Source organism: Bos indicus, chromosome 11 (assembly GCF_029378745.1).
Source record: "Bos indicus isolate NIAB-ARS_2022 breed Sahiwal x Tharparkar chromosome 11, NIAB-ARS_B.indTharparkar_mat_pri_1.0, whole genome shotgun sequence".
NCBI lineage: Eukaryota > Metazoa > Chordata > Mammalia > Artiodactyla > Bovidae > Bos > Bos indicus.
This window is the reverse complement of record NC_091770.1, coordinates 61,554,322-61,572,586: the sequence shown is the minus strand read 5'-3', so window position 1 is coordinate 61,572,586 and position 18,265 is coordinate 61,554,322. Positions and strand designations below refer to the sequence as shown.

The 18,265-nt window shown below is 38.9% G+C and overlaps 2 protein-coding genes across 6 annotated transcripts in view; one reads left to right on the top strand and one right to left on the bottom strand.

The window, feature by feature from the left end:
* Positions 1–18,265, top strand: part of WDPCP (WD repeat containing planar cell polarity effector) — a 298,437-nt gene that overhangs the window by 223,384 nt on the left and 56,788 nt on the right. For 4 of the 5 annotated variants that reach the window (XM_019970379.2, XM_070798864.1, XM_070798863.1 and 1 more), the window contains exon 13: positions 12,950–13,013. The exons of the other annotated variant lie outside the window; for it this stretch is intronic. In XM_019970379.2, coding sequence (XP_019825938.1) covers positions 12,950–13,013 — 64 coding nt within the window. The remainder of the gene's footprint in view (positions 1–12,949; positions 13,014–18,265) is intronic. 5 annotated transcript variants of the gene reach the window in all.
* LOC109566204 (small ribosomal subunit protein uS3m) lies at positions 9,224–10,570 on the bottom strand. Its single transcript, XM_019970380.2, has one exon. It carries the CDS (start codon positions 10,527–10,529, stop codon positions 10,026–10,028), a length of 504 nt encoding a protein of 167 aa, XP_019825939.2. The 5' UTR covers positions 10,530–10,570; the 3' UTR covers positions 9,224–10,025.

Genomic DNA, 18,265 nt, shown 5'->3' with positions numbered 1-18,265 from the left:
TTTTATTTCCAATATTCTGGGAGGTGGGTCATAGAGGATCCTACTGTGATGTATGTCGGAGAGTGTTTTGCCTATGTTCTCCTCTAGGAGTTTTATAGTTTCTGGTCTTACGTTTAGATCTTTAATCTATTTTGAGTTTATTTTAGTGTATGGTGTTAGTGTTGTAGTTTCATTCTTTTACAAGTGGTTGACCAGTTTTCCCAGCACCACTTGTTAAAGAGATTGACTTTTCTCCATTGTATATTCTTGCCTCCTTTGTCAAAGATCAGGTGTCAATAGGTGTGTGGATTTATCTCTGGGCTTTCTATTTTGTTCCATTGATCTATATTTCTGTCTTTGTGCCAGTACCATACTGTCTTGATGACTGTGGCTTTGTAGTAGAGCCTGAAGTCAGGCAGGTTGATTCCTCCAGTTCCATTCTTCTTTCTCAAGATTGCTTTGGCTATTCGAGGTTTTTTGTATTTCCATACAAATTGTGAGATTATTTGTTCTAGCTCTGTGAAAAATACCGTTGGTAGCTTGATAGGGATTGCAGTGAATCTATAGATTGCTTTGGGTAGTATACTCATTTTCACTATATTGATTCTTCCGATCCATGAACACAGTATATTTCTCCATCTGTTAGTGTCCTCTTTGACTTCTTTCACCAGTGTTTTATAGTTTTCTATATATAGGTCTTTTGTTTCTTTAGGTAGATTTATTCCTAAGTATTTTATTCTTTCCGTTGCAATGGTGAATGGAATTGTTTCCTTAATTTCTCTATTTTCTCATTATTAGTGTATAGGAATGCAAGGGATTTCTGTGTGTTGATTTTATATCCTGCAACTTTACTATATTCATTGATTAACTCTAGTAATTTTCTTGTGGAGTCATTAGGGTTTTCTATGTAGAGAATCATGTCATCTGCAGTGAGAGTTTTACTTCTTCTTTTCCAATTTGGATTCCTTTTATTTCTTTTTCTGCTCTGATTGCTGTGGCCCAAACTTCCAAAACTATGTTGAATAGTACTGGTGAGAGTGGGCACCCTTGTCTTGTTCCTGACTTTAGGGGAAATGCTTTCAATTTTTCACCATTGAGGATAATGTTTTCTGTGGGTTTGTCATATATAGCTTTTATTATGTTGAGGTATGTTCGTATGTTCCTTCTATTCCTGCTTTCTGGAGAGTTTTTATCATAAATGGATGTTTAATTTTGTCAGAGGCTTTCTCTGCATCTATTGAGATAATCATATGGCTTTTATTTTTCAATTTGTTAATGTGGTGTATTATATTGATTGATTTGCGGATATTGAAGAATCCTTGTATCCCTAGAATAAAGCCCACTTAGTCATGGTGTATGATCGTTTTAATGTGTTGTTGGATTCTGATTGCTAGAATTTTGTTAAGGATTTTTGCATCTATGTTCATCAGTGATATTGGCCTGTAGGTTTCTTTTTTTGTGGCATCTTTGCCAGGTTTTGGTATTAGGGTGATGGTGGCCTGGTAGAATGAGTTTGGAAGTTTACCTTCCTCTGCAATTTTCTGGAAGAGTTTGAGTAGGATAGGTGTCAGCTCTTTTCTAAATTTTGGTAGAATTCAGCTGTGAAGCCGTCTTGACCTGGGCTTTTGTTTGCTGAAAGATTTCTGATTACAGTTTCAATTTCCATGCTTGTGATGGGTCTGTAAGATTTTCTATTTCTTCCTGGTCCAGTTTTGGAAAGTTGTACTTTTCTAAGGATTTGTCCATTTCTTCCATGTTGTCCATTTTATTGGCATATAATTGCTGATAGTAGTCTCTTATGATCCTTTGTATTTCTGTGTTGTCTGTTGTGATCTCTCCATTTTCATTTCTAATTTTATTGATTTGATTTTTCTCCTATTGTCTCTTGATGAGTCTGGCTAATGGTTTCTCAATTTTATTTATCCTCTCAAAGAACCAGCTTTTGGCTTTTTTGATTTTTGCTATGGTCTTTTTTATTCATTTTGCATTTATTTCTGCCCTAATTTTAAAGCTTTCTTTCCTTCTAACCCTGCTACTGCTGCTGCTGCTAAGTCGCTTCAGTTGTGTCTGACTCTATGTGACCCCATAGACAGCAGCCCATCAGGCTTCCCCGTCCCTGGGATTCTCCAGGCAAGAACACTGGAGTGGGTTGCCATTTCCTTCTCTAATGCATGAAAGTGAAAAGTGAAAGTGAAGTCGCTCAGTCGCTTCCAACTCTAGGGACCCCGTGGTCTGCAGCCTACCTGGCTCCTCTGTCCATGGGATTTTCTAGGCAAAAGTACTGGAGTGGGATGGGTCTATTGTATCATTTAAAGTTTGTGTTTCCTTGTTCATTTTCTGTTTAGTTGATCTATCCGTAGGTGTGAGTGGGGTATTAAAGTCTCCCACTATTATTGTGTTATTGCTAATTTCCCCTTTCATACTTCTTAGCATTTGTCTTATATATTGCGGTGGTCCTATGTTGGGTGCATATATAATTGTTGTATCTTCTTCTTGGATTGATCCTTTGATCATTATGTAGTGTCCTTTGTCTCTTTTCACAGCCTTTGTTTTAAAGTCTATTTTATCTGATATGAGTATTGCTACTCCTGCTTTCTTTTGGTCTCTATTTGCATGGAATATCTTTTTCTAGCCCTTCACTTTCAGTCTGTATGTGTCCCCTGTTTTGATGTGGGTCTCTTGTAGACAACGTATATAGGGGTCTTGTTTTTGTATCCATTCAGCCAGTCTTTGTCTTTTGGTTGGGGCATTCAACCCATTTACGTTTAAGGTAATTATTTATAAGTATGATCCCGTTGCCATTTACTTTATTGTTTTGGGTTTGAGTTTATACATCCTTTGTGTGTTTCCTGTCTAGAGAAGACCCTTTATCATTTGTTGGAGAGCTGGTTTGGTGGTGTTGAATTCACTTAGCTTTGCTTGTTGTAAAGCTTTTGATTTCTCCTTCATATTTAAATGAGATCATTGTTGGGTACAGTAATCTGGGCTGTAGGTTATTTTCTTTCATCACTTTAAGTATGTCCTGCCATTCCCTCCTGGCCTGAAGAGTTTCTATTGAAAGATCAGCTGTTACCCTTATGGGAATCCCCTTGTGTGTTATTTGTTGTTTTTCCCTTGCTGCTTTTAATATTTATTCTTTGTGTTTGGTCTTTGTTAATTTGATTAATATGTGTCTTGGGGTGTTTCACCTTGGGTTTATCCTGTTGGGACTCTCTGGGTTTCTTGGACTTGAGTGATAATTTCCTTCCCCATTTTAGGAAAGTTTTCAACTGTTATCTCCTCAAGTATTTTCTCATGGTCTTTCTTTTTGTCTTCTTCTTCTGGGACTCCTATGATTCGAACATTGGGGTGTTTAACATTGTACCAGAGGTCTCTGATATTGTCCTCATTTCTTTTAATTCGTTTTTTTCCCTCTGATTCATTTATTTCTACCATTCTATCTTCTACCTCACTAATCCTATCTTCTGCCTCCATATTTCTACTGTTTGTTCCCTCCAGAGTGTTTTTGATATAATTTATTGAATTGTTCATTATATATTGACTCTTTTTTATTTCTTCTAGGTCCTTGTTAAACCTTTCTTGAATCTTCTCAATCCTTGTCTGCAGGCTGTTTATCCGTGATTCCATTTTGTTTTCAAGATTTTGGATCATTTTCACTATCATTATTTGGAATTCTTTATCAGGTAGATTCCCTATCTCTTCCTCTTTTGTTTGGTTTGGTGGGCATTTATCCTGTTCCTTTACCTGATGGGTATTCCTCTGTCTCTTCATCTTGTTTATATTGCTGTGTTTGGGGTGGCCTTTCTGTATTCTTGAAGTTTGTGGAGTTCTCTTTATTGTGGAGTTTCCTGGCTGTGGGTGGGATTTTAAGGGTGGCTTATCAAGGTTTCCTGGCTAGGGAAGCTTGTGTTGGTATTCTGATGGGTGGGGCTGGAGTTCTCTCTGGAGTGCAGTGAAGTGTCCAGTAATGAGTTATGAGATGTCATTGGGTTTGGAGTGACTTTGGGCAGCCTGTATATTGAAGCTCAGGGCTATGTTCCTGTGTTGCTGGAGAATTTGTGTGGTATGTCTTGCTCTGGAACTTGTTGGTTCTTGGGTGGTGCTTGGTTTCAGTGTAGGTATGGAGGCTTTTGATGAGCTCCTGTCGATTAATGTTCCCTGGAGTCAGGAGTTCTGTGGTGTTCTCAGGATTTGGACTTAGGCCTCCTGCTTCTGGCTTTCAGTCTTATTTTTACAGTAGCCTCAAGACTTCTCCATCTGTAAGCACCATTGATAAAACATCTAGGTTAAAGATGAAAAGTTTCTCCACAGTGAGGGACACCCAGAGAAGTTCACAGAGTTACATAGAGAAGAGAAGAGGGAGGAGGGAGATAGAGGTTACCAGGAGGAGAAGAGGGGGAATCAAAAGAGGCGAGAGCAAGCTAGCCAGTAATTACTTCCTTATGTGCACTCCACAGTCTGGATCGCCCAGAGATGTTCACGGAGGTATACAGAGAAGAGAAGAGGGAGGAAGGAGACAGAAGTGACCAGGAGGATAAAGAGGGGAGTCAAAAGGAGAGAGACAGATCCAGCCAGTAATCAGTTCCCTAAGTGTTCTCCACCATCCGGAACACACAAAGAGATTCACAGAGTTGGGTAGAGAAGGGGGAGGGAGGAGACAGAGGCAACCTGGTGGAGAAAAAGGAGAGTCCAAAGTGGGAGAGAGCAATCAAGCCAGTAATCTCACTCCCAAGTAAAAATGGGTACTGAAGATTGGGTTATTAAAGGTACAAAATTGATAACAGATACCAAAAAGCAAAGATTAAAAATCTAGAGTAGAGATTGGATTTTGAAAAAGAGAAAAAAAAAGTCACAAAAATTATAATATATATACAAATGAAGTTTGCTTTTAAAAAGGGTCTCTTTTTTTTTTTTTTACAAAGTAATAGTTATAAAAATGAAAATTAAAGGAGTAATAGAGGACCTAAATTTTTTAAAAATTTAAAAAAAATTAAAGAATGATAGTCCTAGATATATTTTTTACTATTTTTACTTTCTCTGGTGGTGGTGTGGGCAGTGTGGGGTCAGTTCATTTTTGGATAGTTCCTTGATCCAGCTTATATTTCTTAAGGGGCTAGTGGCCCCTTCCTATGTAGTCGGTACTATCTATAGGGTTTTAATCTATTGTACCTGTCACTTCCTAGGAGGGTCCCTCTGTTCTAGCTTCTTCTGTTTGCTGGTCTCTTTGGTGTCTAATTTCCACCCTGGCGCAAAGGGGCGGTGGTGGACACTTTTTTAGGCTCACTTGTTCAGTCGTGCTGTGGGGAGGGAGGGACGCTGCAAACAAATAACACTGGCATGTGCTCACAGTGTCTCGGCCACACTGGGTTTGCCCCCACTCATGGCGTGTGTGCTTTCCCTGTCTACACTGCTTAGGCTCTAGGTTGCTATGCCGGGAACTGTCTGAGGCCAGCCCTGGTTTGTATGCACTTCCCGGGTCTACGCCGCTCAGGTTCAGGCATTCAGGTAGTCCTCAGACGCGCAGACTCGGTTGGGCCTGCGTTTTGTGCCCTTCCCAGGTCTGAGCAGCTCAGGTGACCAGGTGTTTGGCGAGCATGGTCGCTGCGACTTATTGCCTCCCCCGTCCCTCCTGCTAGGTTTTCTGGGTGTACAACTGGCGCACCTTCTCAGGCAGATGTTGACCGTCCAGAATCCCAAGAAGTCTTGGTTAGCAACGAAGCCTCTCTGGGGCCGCGATTGCCCCCTTCTGGCTCTGTCTGCCCTCGCCTGCCTGTCACCGGAGGGTGGGGGATGGGCTGGCCTGCAGCTGGCTAGCTCTGCTCAGTCCTGTGTTCTGTGAGTGGGCCTGAAGTTGTCTTTGGTTAGGGCTTTTCACGTAGCTCTAGTCAGTCCTTTGTTATGTCAGCAGGCCTGGCGGTGTCTTAGGTTAGGGCTTTTCACGTGGCAGCTATCCCACAGTTTGGTTTGCTACCCCAAGTTAGTTCCCTCAGATTGCCCTCGGGGCATTCAGGCCCAGTCCTTACTCTAAGCAATACAGCCGCACCTCCCTGCCCAGCTCCTGCTTGCTAGTGGCGGGTGCAGGCGTCTGTGCTGCTTCTCCGCTGGAGGAGTTACTGTTAGGCACGTAATCTGTGGGTTTTAATTATTTATTTTTCCTCCCTGTTATGTTGCCCTCTGTGGTTCCAAGGCTCGCCGCAGACTCGGCAGTGAGAGTGTTTCCTGGTGTTTGGAAACCTGTCTTTTTTAAGACTCCCTTCCCAGGACGGAGCTCCGTACCTACCTCTTTTGTCTCTTGTTTTATCTTTTATATTTTTTCCTACCTCCTTTCGAAGACAATGGGCTGCTTTTCTATGTGTCTGATGTCCTCTGCCAGCGTTCAGAAATTGTTTTGTGGGATTTTCTGAGCGTTCAAATGTTCTTTTGATGAATTTGTGGGGGAGAAAGTGGTCTCCCTGTCCTATTCCTCTGACATCATAGGACCGCCCCCCTATTTTATATTCTAACTTTAATAATTCAATTATCTGAAATCTGGGAAGAAGTTAATCTGCTGTTTATCTTCTAATTTTCCATTATAGTAGCTTGTTTTCTTTTGTATTTGGTGATGTTTCATTGTGAACTTGTACTTGTTTTAATTTATGGCAATCCTGATGGCTTCTATCAAAAGTGTTTTAATCCAAAGACAAATTTTCTTTTTATTGTTTCTGTCAATGTTAAGGGCACTTAAAACCTGCAATCATTTTAGCCCCTGGCTTAATCAGAAGTCTCAGGCTAAACACCTTTAACTTGTGACTTGTTCAAGGCTCAGTCTTCTGTGGGTGATGGTTTAGACTAGTTCTGCCTTTTTTCCCTCTTTTGCTGTCTGCTCAGGGAGCATTACTCTAGTGTCAATCAAGGAACTTTGGTTAGTTAGTTATTTTGTAATTGAGAGTGTGGTATTCTTGGAAACTTTTTTTTTAAAGAGCTCTGTATTGCATTTTACTGTATATTTATAAGCAGTCTAGTTGGGAGCACTTTTTGATATTTTTGGTTGGTCATGCTACTAGATGCCAAAGCCAATTATTTCATTTTCTCAGAATGTGAATCATTACCTCTTACCTAGAAAGAAGTGTACTGCCTACGCTGTCCACTTTAATTTTATACTTCTCAATTTCAGTTAATCATATATATGTTTGCCAAACTGATGTATAAATGGATGTATCAGACAGACTCACTGCCCTGTCAGGGGTGGGGTCTGCTCCTTAGTTGTTGGAGCAGGGGTCCCCAGATCTGTTTTTTAGCTCTTTTCTGATCTGTGGTGTGAGATAGGTGGGATTAGAAAACTCCCACTGGGAGAGAAGCCACTCAGCATTCTATTTCTGGAGATGTTCACCCCTGACTATGCTCTGCTGTGTTAGCTTTCCCCTGTTGCATGAGCTCTGAGATTACATGCTTGATTGGCACTTCTCACGGCCACACTTTAACTGGGTATACTGGCAGTTGGCCACGGTGTCTCTCACGCATTGTTTTCACCAGTGTACTGGTGTAGGTCCAGTGTTCTTTTCTTTAATACTTCTTGAATTTTCTTCTTTTTCAATTTGCTCACCCTTCACTCCACTCTACCTATATTACTGGTTAAGCATTTATACAAACTTTTAATGATTGCTATTTATAATTTTGTTGTGACAGTTACCAAAATCAAACAATTACCTTCGACAATTCAAAAAGCAAGGACCTTGGCACTTTAACTTTTTTCTGATTAATATGACATATCTAATTAGTGTTTTCTGATCTTAAAAATAGCAAAACATTTGTGTATGTGCATGTATGTCTGTGTGTATTTATCTGCCTGTATATTAACCACATTTTTTTTTTTAAGCTATTCCTTCTTGCTTTTCAAACCTTCCTTCTGGGATCATTTTCCTTTTTTCCTGAGTTATGTCCCCTACAAGTCCCTTTATTGAAGATCTGTTGAATGCTTTCAGTTTGTACATATCTTAAAGTGTCTTTATTTTGCTTTACCTATTGAGAATTCCATTGTTATATTATACAAGAGAAATGCTCATTTTCTCACTACCATTTGAAGATGCATCCCTACTGTCTTCTACACCCATTGCTGTCATTGAGAGGTCTGGTCTCAGTCTGTTTGTAGGTTATCTTCTTTATAAGTGACCTGTCTTTTCTCTTGCTTTTTAAGACCTTTTTATTTTTAGAGTTCTGCATCTTCATTGTATATTTGCATAATTATAGATTCTTTTCACTGTATCCTGATTGATATATATTGTCCCTCTTGTGTTTATTGATTCATTTCATTTATCAGCTCTGGAAAATTGTCCGCATTTACCTTATTACCTGATTAGACGTGTTAGACTTTTCCATGTTCTCTGTTTTGCTAACTTCCATGTTCTTTGTATTGCTAACTTCCCTTTATATTTTTTTTTCTTGTCTCTTTAACATTTTGTGTAATTCCTTACTTATGCCTCTTTTATTTCACTAATTCTCTCTTTATACCAAATTATTTAACTTCAATTTTTCATTTCCAAAAGTTCTATTAAAAAAAAAAGTTCTATTTTTATTTCTTAAAAAATCTACTGGGTAACACTTTTATTATTAATATATCCTGTTGTAAGCTTATTTTCATGGCCCCATCATTATTTCTTTAAATATGCTGAACTGTTTTACATTCTAACTTTAATAATTCAATCATCTGAAATCCAGGGAGAAGTAAATCTGTTGTTTATTTTCTAATTTCCCATCACAGTAGCTTGTTTCTTTTGTATTTAGTAATGTTTCAGTGTGAGCTCATACTTGTTTTAATTTATGGCAATTCTGGTGACTTGTATCAAAAGTGCTTTAATCCAGACATGAATTTTCTTTTTACTTTGCCGATGTTAAGGGCACTTAAACCTTGGGATCATTTTAGCCCCTGGCTTAATCAGAAGTCTCAAGTTAAGCACCTTTACCTTAAGACTTGGTCAAGGGTCAGTTTTCTGAGGGTCATGGCCAGAGTAGTTCTGCCCTTTTCCCCCATTTTTGATCTCTGCTTATGGATCCTAGTTTCAGTCAAGGAACTTTGGTTAGTTGGTTATTTTTTTTATTGAAAATGTGTTATCCTTGGAAATTTCCCTTTTTTTTTAAGAGTCTTATGTTGTACTTTAAATGTATTTTATAAGCGATCTAGTTGGGAGCACCCTTTGGTATTTTTGGTTGATTATACTACCAGATGCCAATGCCAGTTCTTTCATTTTATCATAATGTGAATCACTACCTCTTACCTAGAAGGAACTGTACCTCCTAAGCTGCTCACCTTAATTTCATATTTACCAATTCCAATGAATCACATATATGGTTGCCAAATTGGTGTGTCAATGGACATACTAGACATGTTAAATTTGAGATACCTGGAACGAAAGAGTTTAGAGCTCCAGAAATAAATGGATACTAGAGATGTGTGTCTTTGATGTATCAATGCCATAGGAGCAGTTAGGGTTACTGAGGTAGTAACCCTATCTGAGTAGGTTACTGCTTGCTCCTTCATGGAACAGGCAGAGAAAACTTTTTTTCCCCCCCAAAATCAGGTTGATTATATTCTTTGCAGCTGATGGAGAGGCTCTATACAGTCAGCAAAAACACAACCAAGAGTTGACTGTGGCTCAGATTGTGAACTCCTTATTACAAAATTCAGACTTAAATTGAAAAAGGTTTTTAGAAAAATAACTGCTTTATAATCTCCCAAAATGAATCTTTCCATTTTAAGAGAAAACAAAGAACTTCAGGTAAAGTTCCTGACACAGTGACTGGCACAGGATATGCACTGAACCATAGCTATTACCTAAACCTCAGGTAACTGGCAGCCTTCTTGGGAACCCTGGAGCATCCTCAAAGACCCTATTCTAGTTCTCTAGACAGACAAAGAAGCAAGACAACATGGACAGTCTATTTATTCAGTAGCAACTCTGAAGACAAAGTCTCAGAAATCTGAGGGGATGTATTTCCCCTATTTCTACTTCAGTCCATTTTCACAAGTTTCTGTCCTTCGCAGGCTTGATGTAAAAAGCTTAATGTATGTCCTACATATACTTATACACAACCTTTGAGGGAACAGTTTGGAGGTGCAGACGAACAGGACAGTTGTAAAAGTGGGACAGCAGGGTCTCACTGTAGCCCACAAGGAAGTAGAACTTGTGTGCAGGTAGCTGCCTCAGGACCAGGGCACAGATCTCCACCTGATTAGCCCAGCGCTTCAGAATAAGCTGGTCAGCCAGGCAGCCTGGGAAGGTGCCCAGCATAAATTTGCGAAGGAAAACATCTTCCACTGTTAGCTCGGCAGCGTGGTCCTCCCCATCCAGGTTACCTGTATGCAGTGACAGCCAGCCCTTGCGGTGGGCGATGTAGTGAGGCGCATGCGCTTCCTCGTAGGTCACTGGTTTGTTCCCCTTGTCCACTCGGACTCGGGCCACCCGGTTCTTGAAGCAAACCACGGAGGTATGCAGGGCGTGCCAGATGCACGGCAGATCCCGGCTCCAGGACAGCATCAGAGGCCTGAGCCCGCCACCGCAGTAGAGCGCCACCATCTTGGACGTGAGGGCGGGGCGGGTGAAAACTTAACTTAAAAAGGAGACTAAGAAGGTGAAATCTAAGAATTGAGAAAACAAAAGATGACTCTCCAAATGCAAGAATGGATCTCCAAATGCAAAGAAAGAGGGTTTCAAGTAGGGTAAGTTAATAGGATCAGATGAGGCCAAAAGAGCACACTTATCTTAGAGGATGAATAATTACTATTGCTAGAAAAGTTTCAATATAGTGGATGGGAACAAATGCAAAATGGCAGTAAATCTATGAATAGTATTAACAGTACAACTTGCTGATCTGTCCTCTTCCTTATTACAACCCACGTCCACTGAATATATAGAGTCAGCCATTTTCCTGGAACAAATATGAACACAATTTTCTTCTGATCGTCCACAGTTGAAAAGGATTCAGCAAATACTGGAGATACCAGTAAGAAGAACCAGAGAGTAGATGGGAGAACAGCTACCAAACACAGTATGGAAATTACAAAGTGTTTCAGTTTCTGGCCTACCAGCTCATATGGAATAATAATAAGCCTTGTTTGAATTTTAATTATATTAGCTATTTCACTAATAAACTTTATATACTCTTAGTAATAATATTCCCCATTTCTGCTATGTTTTATGTGAAAACTTAGTATATTTTATACCATCATATTTCACAATATAGAACAGAACTTGGTTATATATCTGCTTGTTTCTTGAGTCAGAAAAACTGATTGTTACATCTGTGTAAGTTTCAGCATAGATGACCTTTTATTCCAAAATCCTGTGCAAATTATATGTTCATGACATGCTTTTCTCTCAGGACTTTAAATTTTCTGTAGAGGTAATTGATGTAAACTAAAGTTTGTCCTCACAAAGAAAATTCTTAGTTATACGTCAGGGAAAGATAGTATGATTGTGATGAAATAGTAGAAAAATAATACCTTTTTAAAATACTTAGAAACCACTTATTATTTTCATTTACAACAGCAGGGGATGTTTTTACCCCAGATCACTAATGTGAGAGTTTTGTAAAACTTCAACATTTGACTTCTCAACTTTTAATATAAATCCATGGTTTATTAATTGTTCTTATCCTGCTGTATTGTCCATATCCTCCTACTTTCCACTTACACAACAAAATACAACAAAGGAAAATATAATGAGGAAATGTATTTCCTAAGCTATCATTTCTCTACATTTAGCAGCACCTGATCTGGTTATTGTGACACTTTCAAGAGATGGCAATATCAGATCACATGACCTGCCTCTTGAGAAACCTGTATGCAGGTCAGGAAGCAACAGTTAGAACTGGACATGGAACAACAGACTAGTTCCAAATAGGAAAAGGAGTACATCAAGGCTGTATATTGTCACCCTGCTTATTTAACTTCTATGCAGAGTACATCATGAGAAAGGCTGGGCTGGAAGAAGCACAAGCTGGAATCAAGATTGCCGGGAGAAATATCAATAACCTCAGATATGTAGATGACACCACCCTTATGGCAGAAAGTGAAGAGGAACTAAAAAGAGGAGAGTGAAAAAGTTGGCTTAAAGCTCAACATTCAGAAAACGAAGATCATGGCATCTGGTCCCATCACTTCATGGGAAATAGATGGGGAAACAGTGGAACCAGTGTCAGACTTTATTTTTTTGGGCTCCAAAATCACTGCAGATGGTGACAAAGTTATGGCCAATCTAGACAGCACACTGAAAAGCAGAGACATTGCTTTGTCAACAAAGGTCTGTCTAGTCAAGGCTATGGTTTTTCCAGTGGTCATGTAGGGATGTGAGAATTGGACTGTGAAGAAGGCTGCGCGCCGAAGAATTGATGCTTTTGAACTGTGGGGTTGGAGAACACTCTTGAGAGTCCCTTGGACTGCAAGGAGATCCAACCAGTCCATTCTGAAGGAGATCAGCCCTGGGATTTCTTTGGAAGGAATGATGCTAAAGCTGAAACTCCAGTACTTTGGCCACTTCATGCAAAGAGTTGACTCACTGGAAAAGACTCTGATGCTGGGACAGATTGGGGGCAGGAGGAAGAGGGGACGATAGAGGATGAGATGGCTGGATGGCATCACCGACTCGATGGACGTGAGTTTGAGCGAACTCCGGGAGATGGTGATGGACAGGGAGGCCTGGCATGCTGCAATTCATGGGGTCGCAGAGTCAGACACAACTGAGCAACTGAACTGAAGTGAACTGAATCTGATTATGTTTGTGCTTGACAGTTACACTGAACCCCTGCACAGGCTGTGTGCATCAGCACCTCCTAAATAAAATAAGAGTTCACATAGGGAAGATCCCAGCAGGTGAAGTCCCTACTGTTTGAGAATATTTTTATCAGAACAAAAACAATAGCATATAAGTACATTAAACAAACTGCTGTCTCCTCTTCTATAGTTTTGTTCACAACATATAACATTACTTCCTTACAGGTACCAAAGATTTGAAAAGGCATTTCTGTTAGCTGTTGACATTGGTGCTCGTGACCTGTTTATGGTGAGTCATTCCTTGGGATGATTTTGTGCTTTCAGTTCTAACGCTGAGTAAGTTGTCAGCTTTTGTGACCATTAAAAAGGATTAGTGTCATTTGTGCCTTCAACACATGGTGGGAAAGCATTTATTCCATCTTGGCTTGCAGCTTTGCCTTCATGAAACTGGTCAATAGCCATCTAGCCTCTTTTGACTTGCTGACATTTTCCTTGCCAGACCCAAAGGATTTTTTATGTTTTCTAAGAATTTATAATTCTTAAATGTCTCTCCTCCTGTACTTTGATGTGAGAGGATGACACCTTTGTATCTAACAAGCTTAAATTTTTTCTAATCCATTCCCTATAGAAGTACAGCTTCAGAAACCAGGACACAGGACAAGACATGTCCCTAAGATCTTGAATGTGCTCAGTTTGTCCCTTAGGTTTTAGTGAGAAGTAACAGTTTGAATGTTCTCACTTATATTTTTAAAGTGACCACAGTGCAAAGTAGATCCAAGAGAATATAATAAGTTCAAATATGCTTTAATCCTCAACTTATTAATTATGGAACAGTAAAATAAGACTAGTTTCTTACACATCTTTGTGCTCTGTATTAGGTTCTTATTTTATAAGATCTTTTGCCACAATGAGATCAGATAAACAAAGGTGGGGTTCCTGATTTTCAGCACATTCTGCTCCATAGAAATTCCACTGCTGTCAAAAAATCTGGAAAACAATAAAAACTTTGAGAAGGCTCTTTTATCTGAATCTTCTGTACAGTGAAGACATTTTGTACTTTAAGCTTTGATGCTTTAGATGTTAATATGGGTTCATATATTAGTTTATCTTGTCTTTGAAATGAGTTTGCTGTTTAAATTCTAATTTTGCATCACTCAATTAAACTGTGCTTTGTGTGTTCATTGATCATGGGAAAACATCTAATTACTTCAAATGTGTGAACCTTTTGCTATTTGCTGGTTATCTGTATTTTGTTAGGTCACGTTGATCAGGCATATTAGTATATTAAGGGGACATTTTATTATTTTCACCAAAGTCTATGCATTCATACATCACAGTGTCAGAAATTTAATTACAACACTTCTTAGATTTTTCTGACCCAAGTGACGTTGTCACTTTATTTCCTCCTCACCTCTGCCACTACTCAGCAATAAAGGTAGATTTTCTTCCTATTTCCTTATTTTTTTATGTCTGTAGTCCCAGCCTTCTTTCTAGCCAAAATAATAACTAAAGAGATGAATATTTATATGTTTAGTGTCTGATAAACTTTATTTCCCAATGTATTATTATACTGTTCTGTAATTTATGCTACATTAACTATTAACTAATACATAATCATCAAAGCCTGGTGGGCTACAAGTCCACAGGGTTGCAAAGAGTCAGACACGACAGAGCACGCACCGATACTCATCATAGCCATCTTACAAACTTCTTTTCAAATCATATCTGTTTCAGCATTTAGTCTCAGTTCTGGAGAAGGAAATGGCAACCCACTCCAGTACTCTTGCCTGGAGAATCCCATGGATGGAGGAGCCTGGTGGGCTATAGTCCATGAGATCACAAAAAGTCGGACACCACTAAGCAACTTCACTTTCACTTTCACTTTCTAGGCAGTAACAATATAAAGTCTCCATGTTAGTTTAAAGCCAAACAGACTTTCTACTAATAGGCTAACCTTAACCCATGAGGATTTTTATTAGTAAAAGATAAAAATCTAAAATAAGGAAATGAGAGAGATACTTTTGCTTTCCTTTTTATTTGTAAAAGTGAACAATCAAAATGCTATATCCTTATTCTTCATATGTAACTTTTTATTTATAGCCCAAGGTCTGTCTTTAAGAAGCATTAAAAGCCTTAAGAGAGGATTAAGGCCTTAAAGTTCCATTTAAGCTTATGAATCTACTATATACATTTGATGCTCCACTTTAAAATTTTCTAAAGAATTTATCATGTTTTCTAATCAATTATTACTATTTAAATTATGATCTAGCCTACATACTAAGAATTATTACCTCTTTGCATTTAAAAATTTATAAAACAAACAGTACTATTCTTACCTATAAATTACCTTCTACCCCTAAGATATCTCATCCTTAAAGAAGAAAAATATGACTACATTGAACACAAAGGGGTCACAAATAAAATGTAATGCTTAACCTGAGAATATTCTTTTTGCATTAGCATATCTGTTGGTGGTAGAGAGATAAAAGACATATATAGCATGATAGAGCAGACCTTGAATATTAAAAAGTAAGTATGTGGATACTAGACCTGATGAAATGAGTCAGAAAGTACCTCTTTGTCTACTTTTACACATAGCCTAAGTGATCATCTTCTAAATTAGGGGTCAGCAAACTATGGCCTACCAAGCAAATTTAGCTCCCAAATGGCTTTTTACAATTTTAAATCATTAAAAAAAATAAAATAAAAAGTGTCAATATACTTTAAAATACATGATATTAAAAATACATGATATTCAAATTCAGATTTTCATATCCATAAATGTGGTATTGAAACATAGCCAAACTTACTTATGTAATGTGTATGACTGCCTTACGATGGCAGAGTTGAGTGGCTGCAGGAAACTATCTGGCTTGTAGAGCCTAAAATATTTACTCTCTGGTGCTTTACAAAATATGTTTGCAGACCCCTGGTCAAAACAATCATAATTTATAATTTCATTCTTCCATATTTAAAACCTTTTAGCATCTTCTATCGCCTTTGGGGTAAATTCTAACTCCTTGAAGTGGCATCTACAGCCCCTCTACTCTCACCTCTCAGATACATCAGCTTTCTTTCAGTTCTGGGAAGTATACTCTATTCTGTTATATCCAGATCATGTTAAGGAAGGGTGTAATGGGAAGGTGTAATGGTAGATACATGGAATTTGGGTCATAAGTTGTCTTCAAAGTCCGTAACTTTTGAGTTTTATGTGTAAATGATGATAATATAGTACCTATCCAGACGTTGGAGAAGGCAATGGCACCCCACTCCAGTACTCTTGCCTGGAAAATCCCATGGACGGAGGAGCCTGGTAGGCTGCAGTCCATGGGGTTGCTAAGAGTCGGACACAACTGAGCGACTTCACTTTCACTTTCCACTTTCATGCACTGGAGAAGGAAATGGCAACCCACTCTAGCCTGGAGAATCCCAGGGACGGAGGAGCCTGGTGGGCTGCCGTGTATGGGGTCGCACAGAGTCGGACACGACTGAAGTGACTTAGCAGTAGCAGCATATGTTGGATTTTTTTAATTGAATAAAAGAGGTTTTAAATTCTATAACAATTTACAATTTTTAAGTTTCACACAGATGATTTCGTACAATCCCATAATAACCATTTGTTTCTTTCTGCCCCTCCTGCTTCCCTTTTCAAAGTGGTAACCACTAGTTTGTTCCTTAAGTCTGCTCCTTTTGTTATATTCACTAGTTTGCTGTAGTTTTTAGATATCATACAGTATTTGTCTTCCTCTGACTTATTTTACTCAGCATGATGCCCTCCAAGTCCACCCATAGTGCTTCAAATGGCAAAATTTCATTCTGATTTATGGTTGAGTGGTATGCATATATATATATATTCATTTATCTAATACCTTGGTAATTGTAAATAATGCTGCTATAAACATTGAAGTGCATGTATTTTTACAAATTAGTGGGTTTTGTTTTTTGGATATATATCTAGGAGTGGAATTGCTAGTAGTACTACTTTTAGTTTTTTGAGGAAACCCCATACTGTTTTCCACAGTGACTGCACCAATTTACATTCTCACCAACAGTGTATGATGGTTCCCGTTTCTCCACATCCTCACCAACAGCTGTTGTGTTCTTCTTGATGATAGCCATTTCTGACTGGTGTGAGGAGATACCTCATTGTGGTTTTGATTTGCATTGCCCTGATGATTAGTGATGCTGAGAATCCTTTCATGTGCCTGTTGGCCATCTGCATATCCTTTTTGAAGCAATTGTCTATTCAATTCTTCTGCTTATTTTATAATCGAGATTTTGGGGGTTTTTTGATGTTGAGTCATAGGAGCTTTATATATATTATGAATGTTGTCATTCAGTCACAAAGTCGCGTTTGACTCTTTGTGACCCCATGGACTGCAGCACAACAGGCTCCTGTGTCCTCCACTATCTCCCAGAGTTTGCTCAATTTCATGTCCACTGAGTCAATGATGCTACCTAACCATCTCATCCTCTGCCACCCCCTGCTTCATAGGCCTTCAGTCTTTCCCAGCATTGGGATCTTTTCTAGTCAGTCCACTTTTCCCGCCAGGTGGCCAAAGTATTGGAGCTTCAGCTTCAGCATCAGTCTTTCCAATGAGTGTTCAGAGTTGATTTACTTTAAGGTTGACTGGTTTGATCTCCTTGCAGTCCCTCAAGAGTCTTCTGTAGCACTACAATTCGAAAACATCAATTCTTTGGTGTTCAGCCTTCATAAAGGTCCAACTCTCACATCCATACTCAATACTGGAAAAAACATAGCTTTGACTATACAGACCTTTGTTGACAAAGTGCTGTCTCTGCTTTTTAATATGCTGTTTAGGCTTGTTATAGTTTTCCTTCCAAGGAGGAAATGTCTTTCGGTTTCATGACTGCAGTCACCATCCATAGGGATTTTGGCGCCTAAGAACATAAAATCTGTCACTGCTTCCACTTTTTCCCCTTTTGTTTGCCATGAAGTGATGGGACCAGATGCTATGATCTTAGATTTTTACTACTGATTTTTAAGCCAGCTTTTTCACTCTCCTCTTTCACCTTCATGAAGAAGCTCTTTAGTTCCTCCTTCCTTTCTGCCATTAGAGTGCTATCATCCACAGATCTAAGGCTGTTGATATTTCTTCCACCAATCTAGATTCCAACTTGTGATTCATCCACCTTGGCATTTCACATGATGTACTCTGCATATAAGTTATATAAATAGGGTGACAATATACAGCTTTGAGGTACTCCTTTCCCAATTTGGAACCACTCAATTGTTCCATGTCTGGTTCTTACTGTTGCTTCCTGACTGGTATACAAGTTTCTCAGGAGACATGTAAGGTGGTCTGGTAGTCTTAGGCAGTCTAAATTCATCCCTTTAAAAATTTTCTACAATTTGCTATGATCCACATAGTCAAAGGCTTTAATCTAGTCAGTGAGGCTCCGGAATTCCCTTGCTTTCTCCATGATCCAGCAAATGTTGCCAATTTGATCTCTGGTTCTTCTGGCTCTTTGACACCCAACTTCTACATCTGGAAGTTCTCGGTACATGTGCTGCTGAAT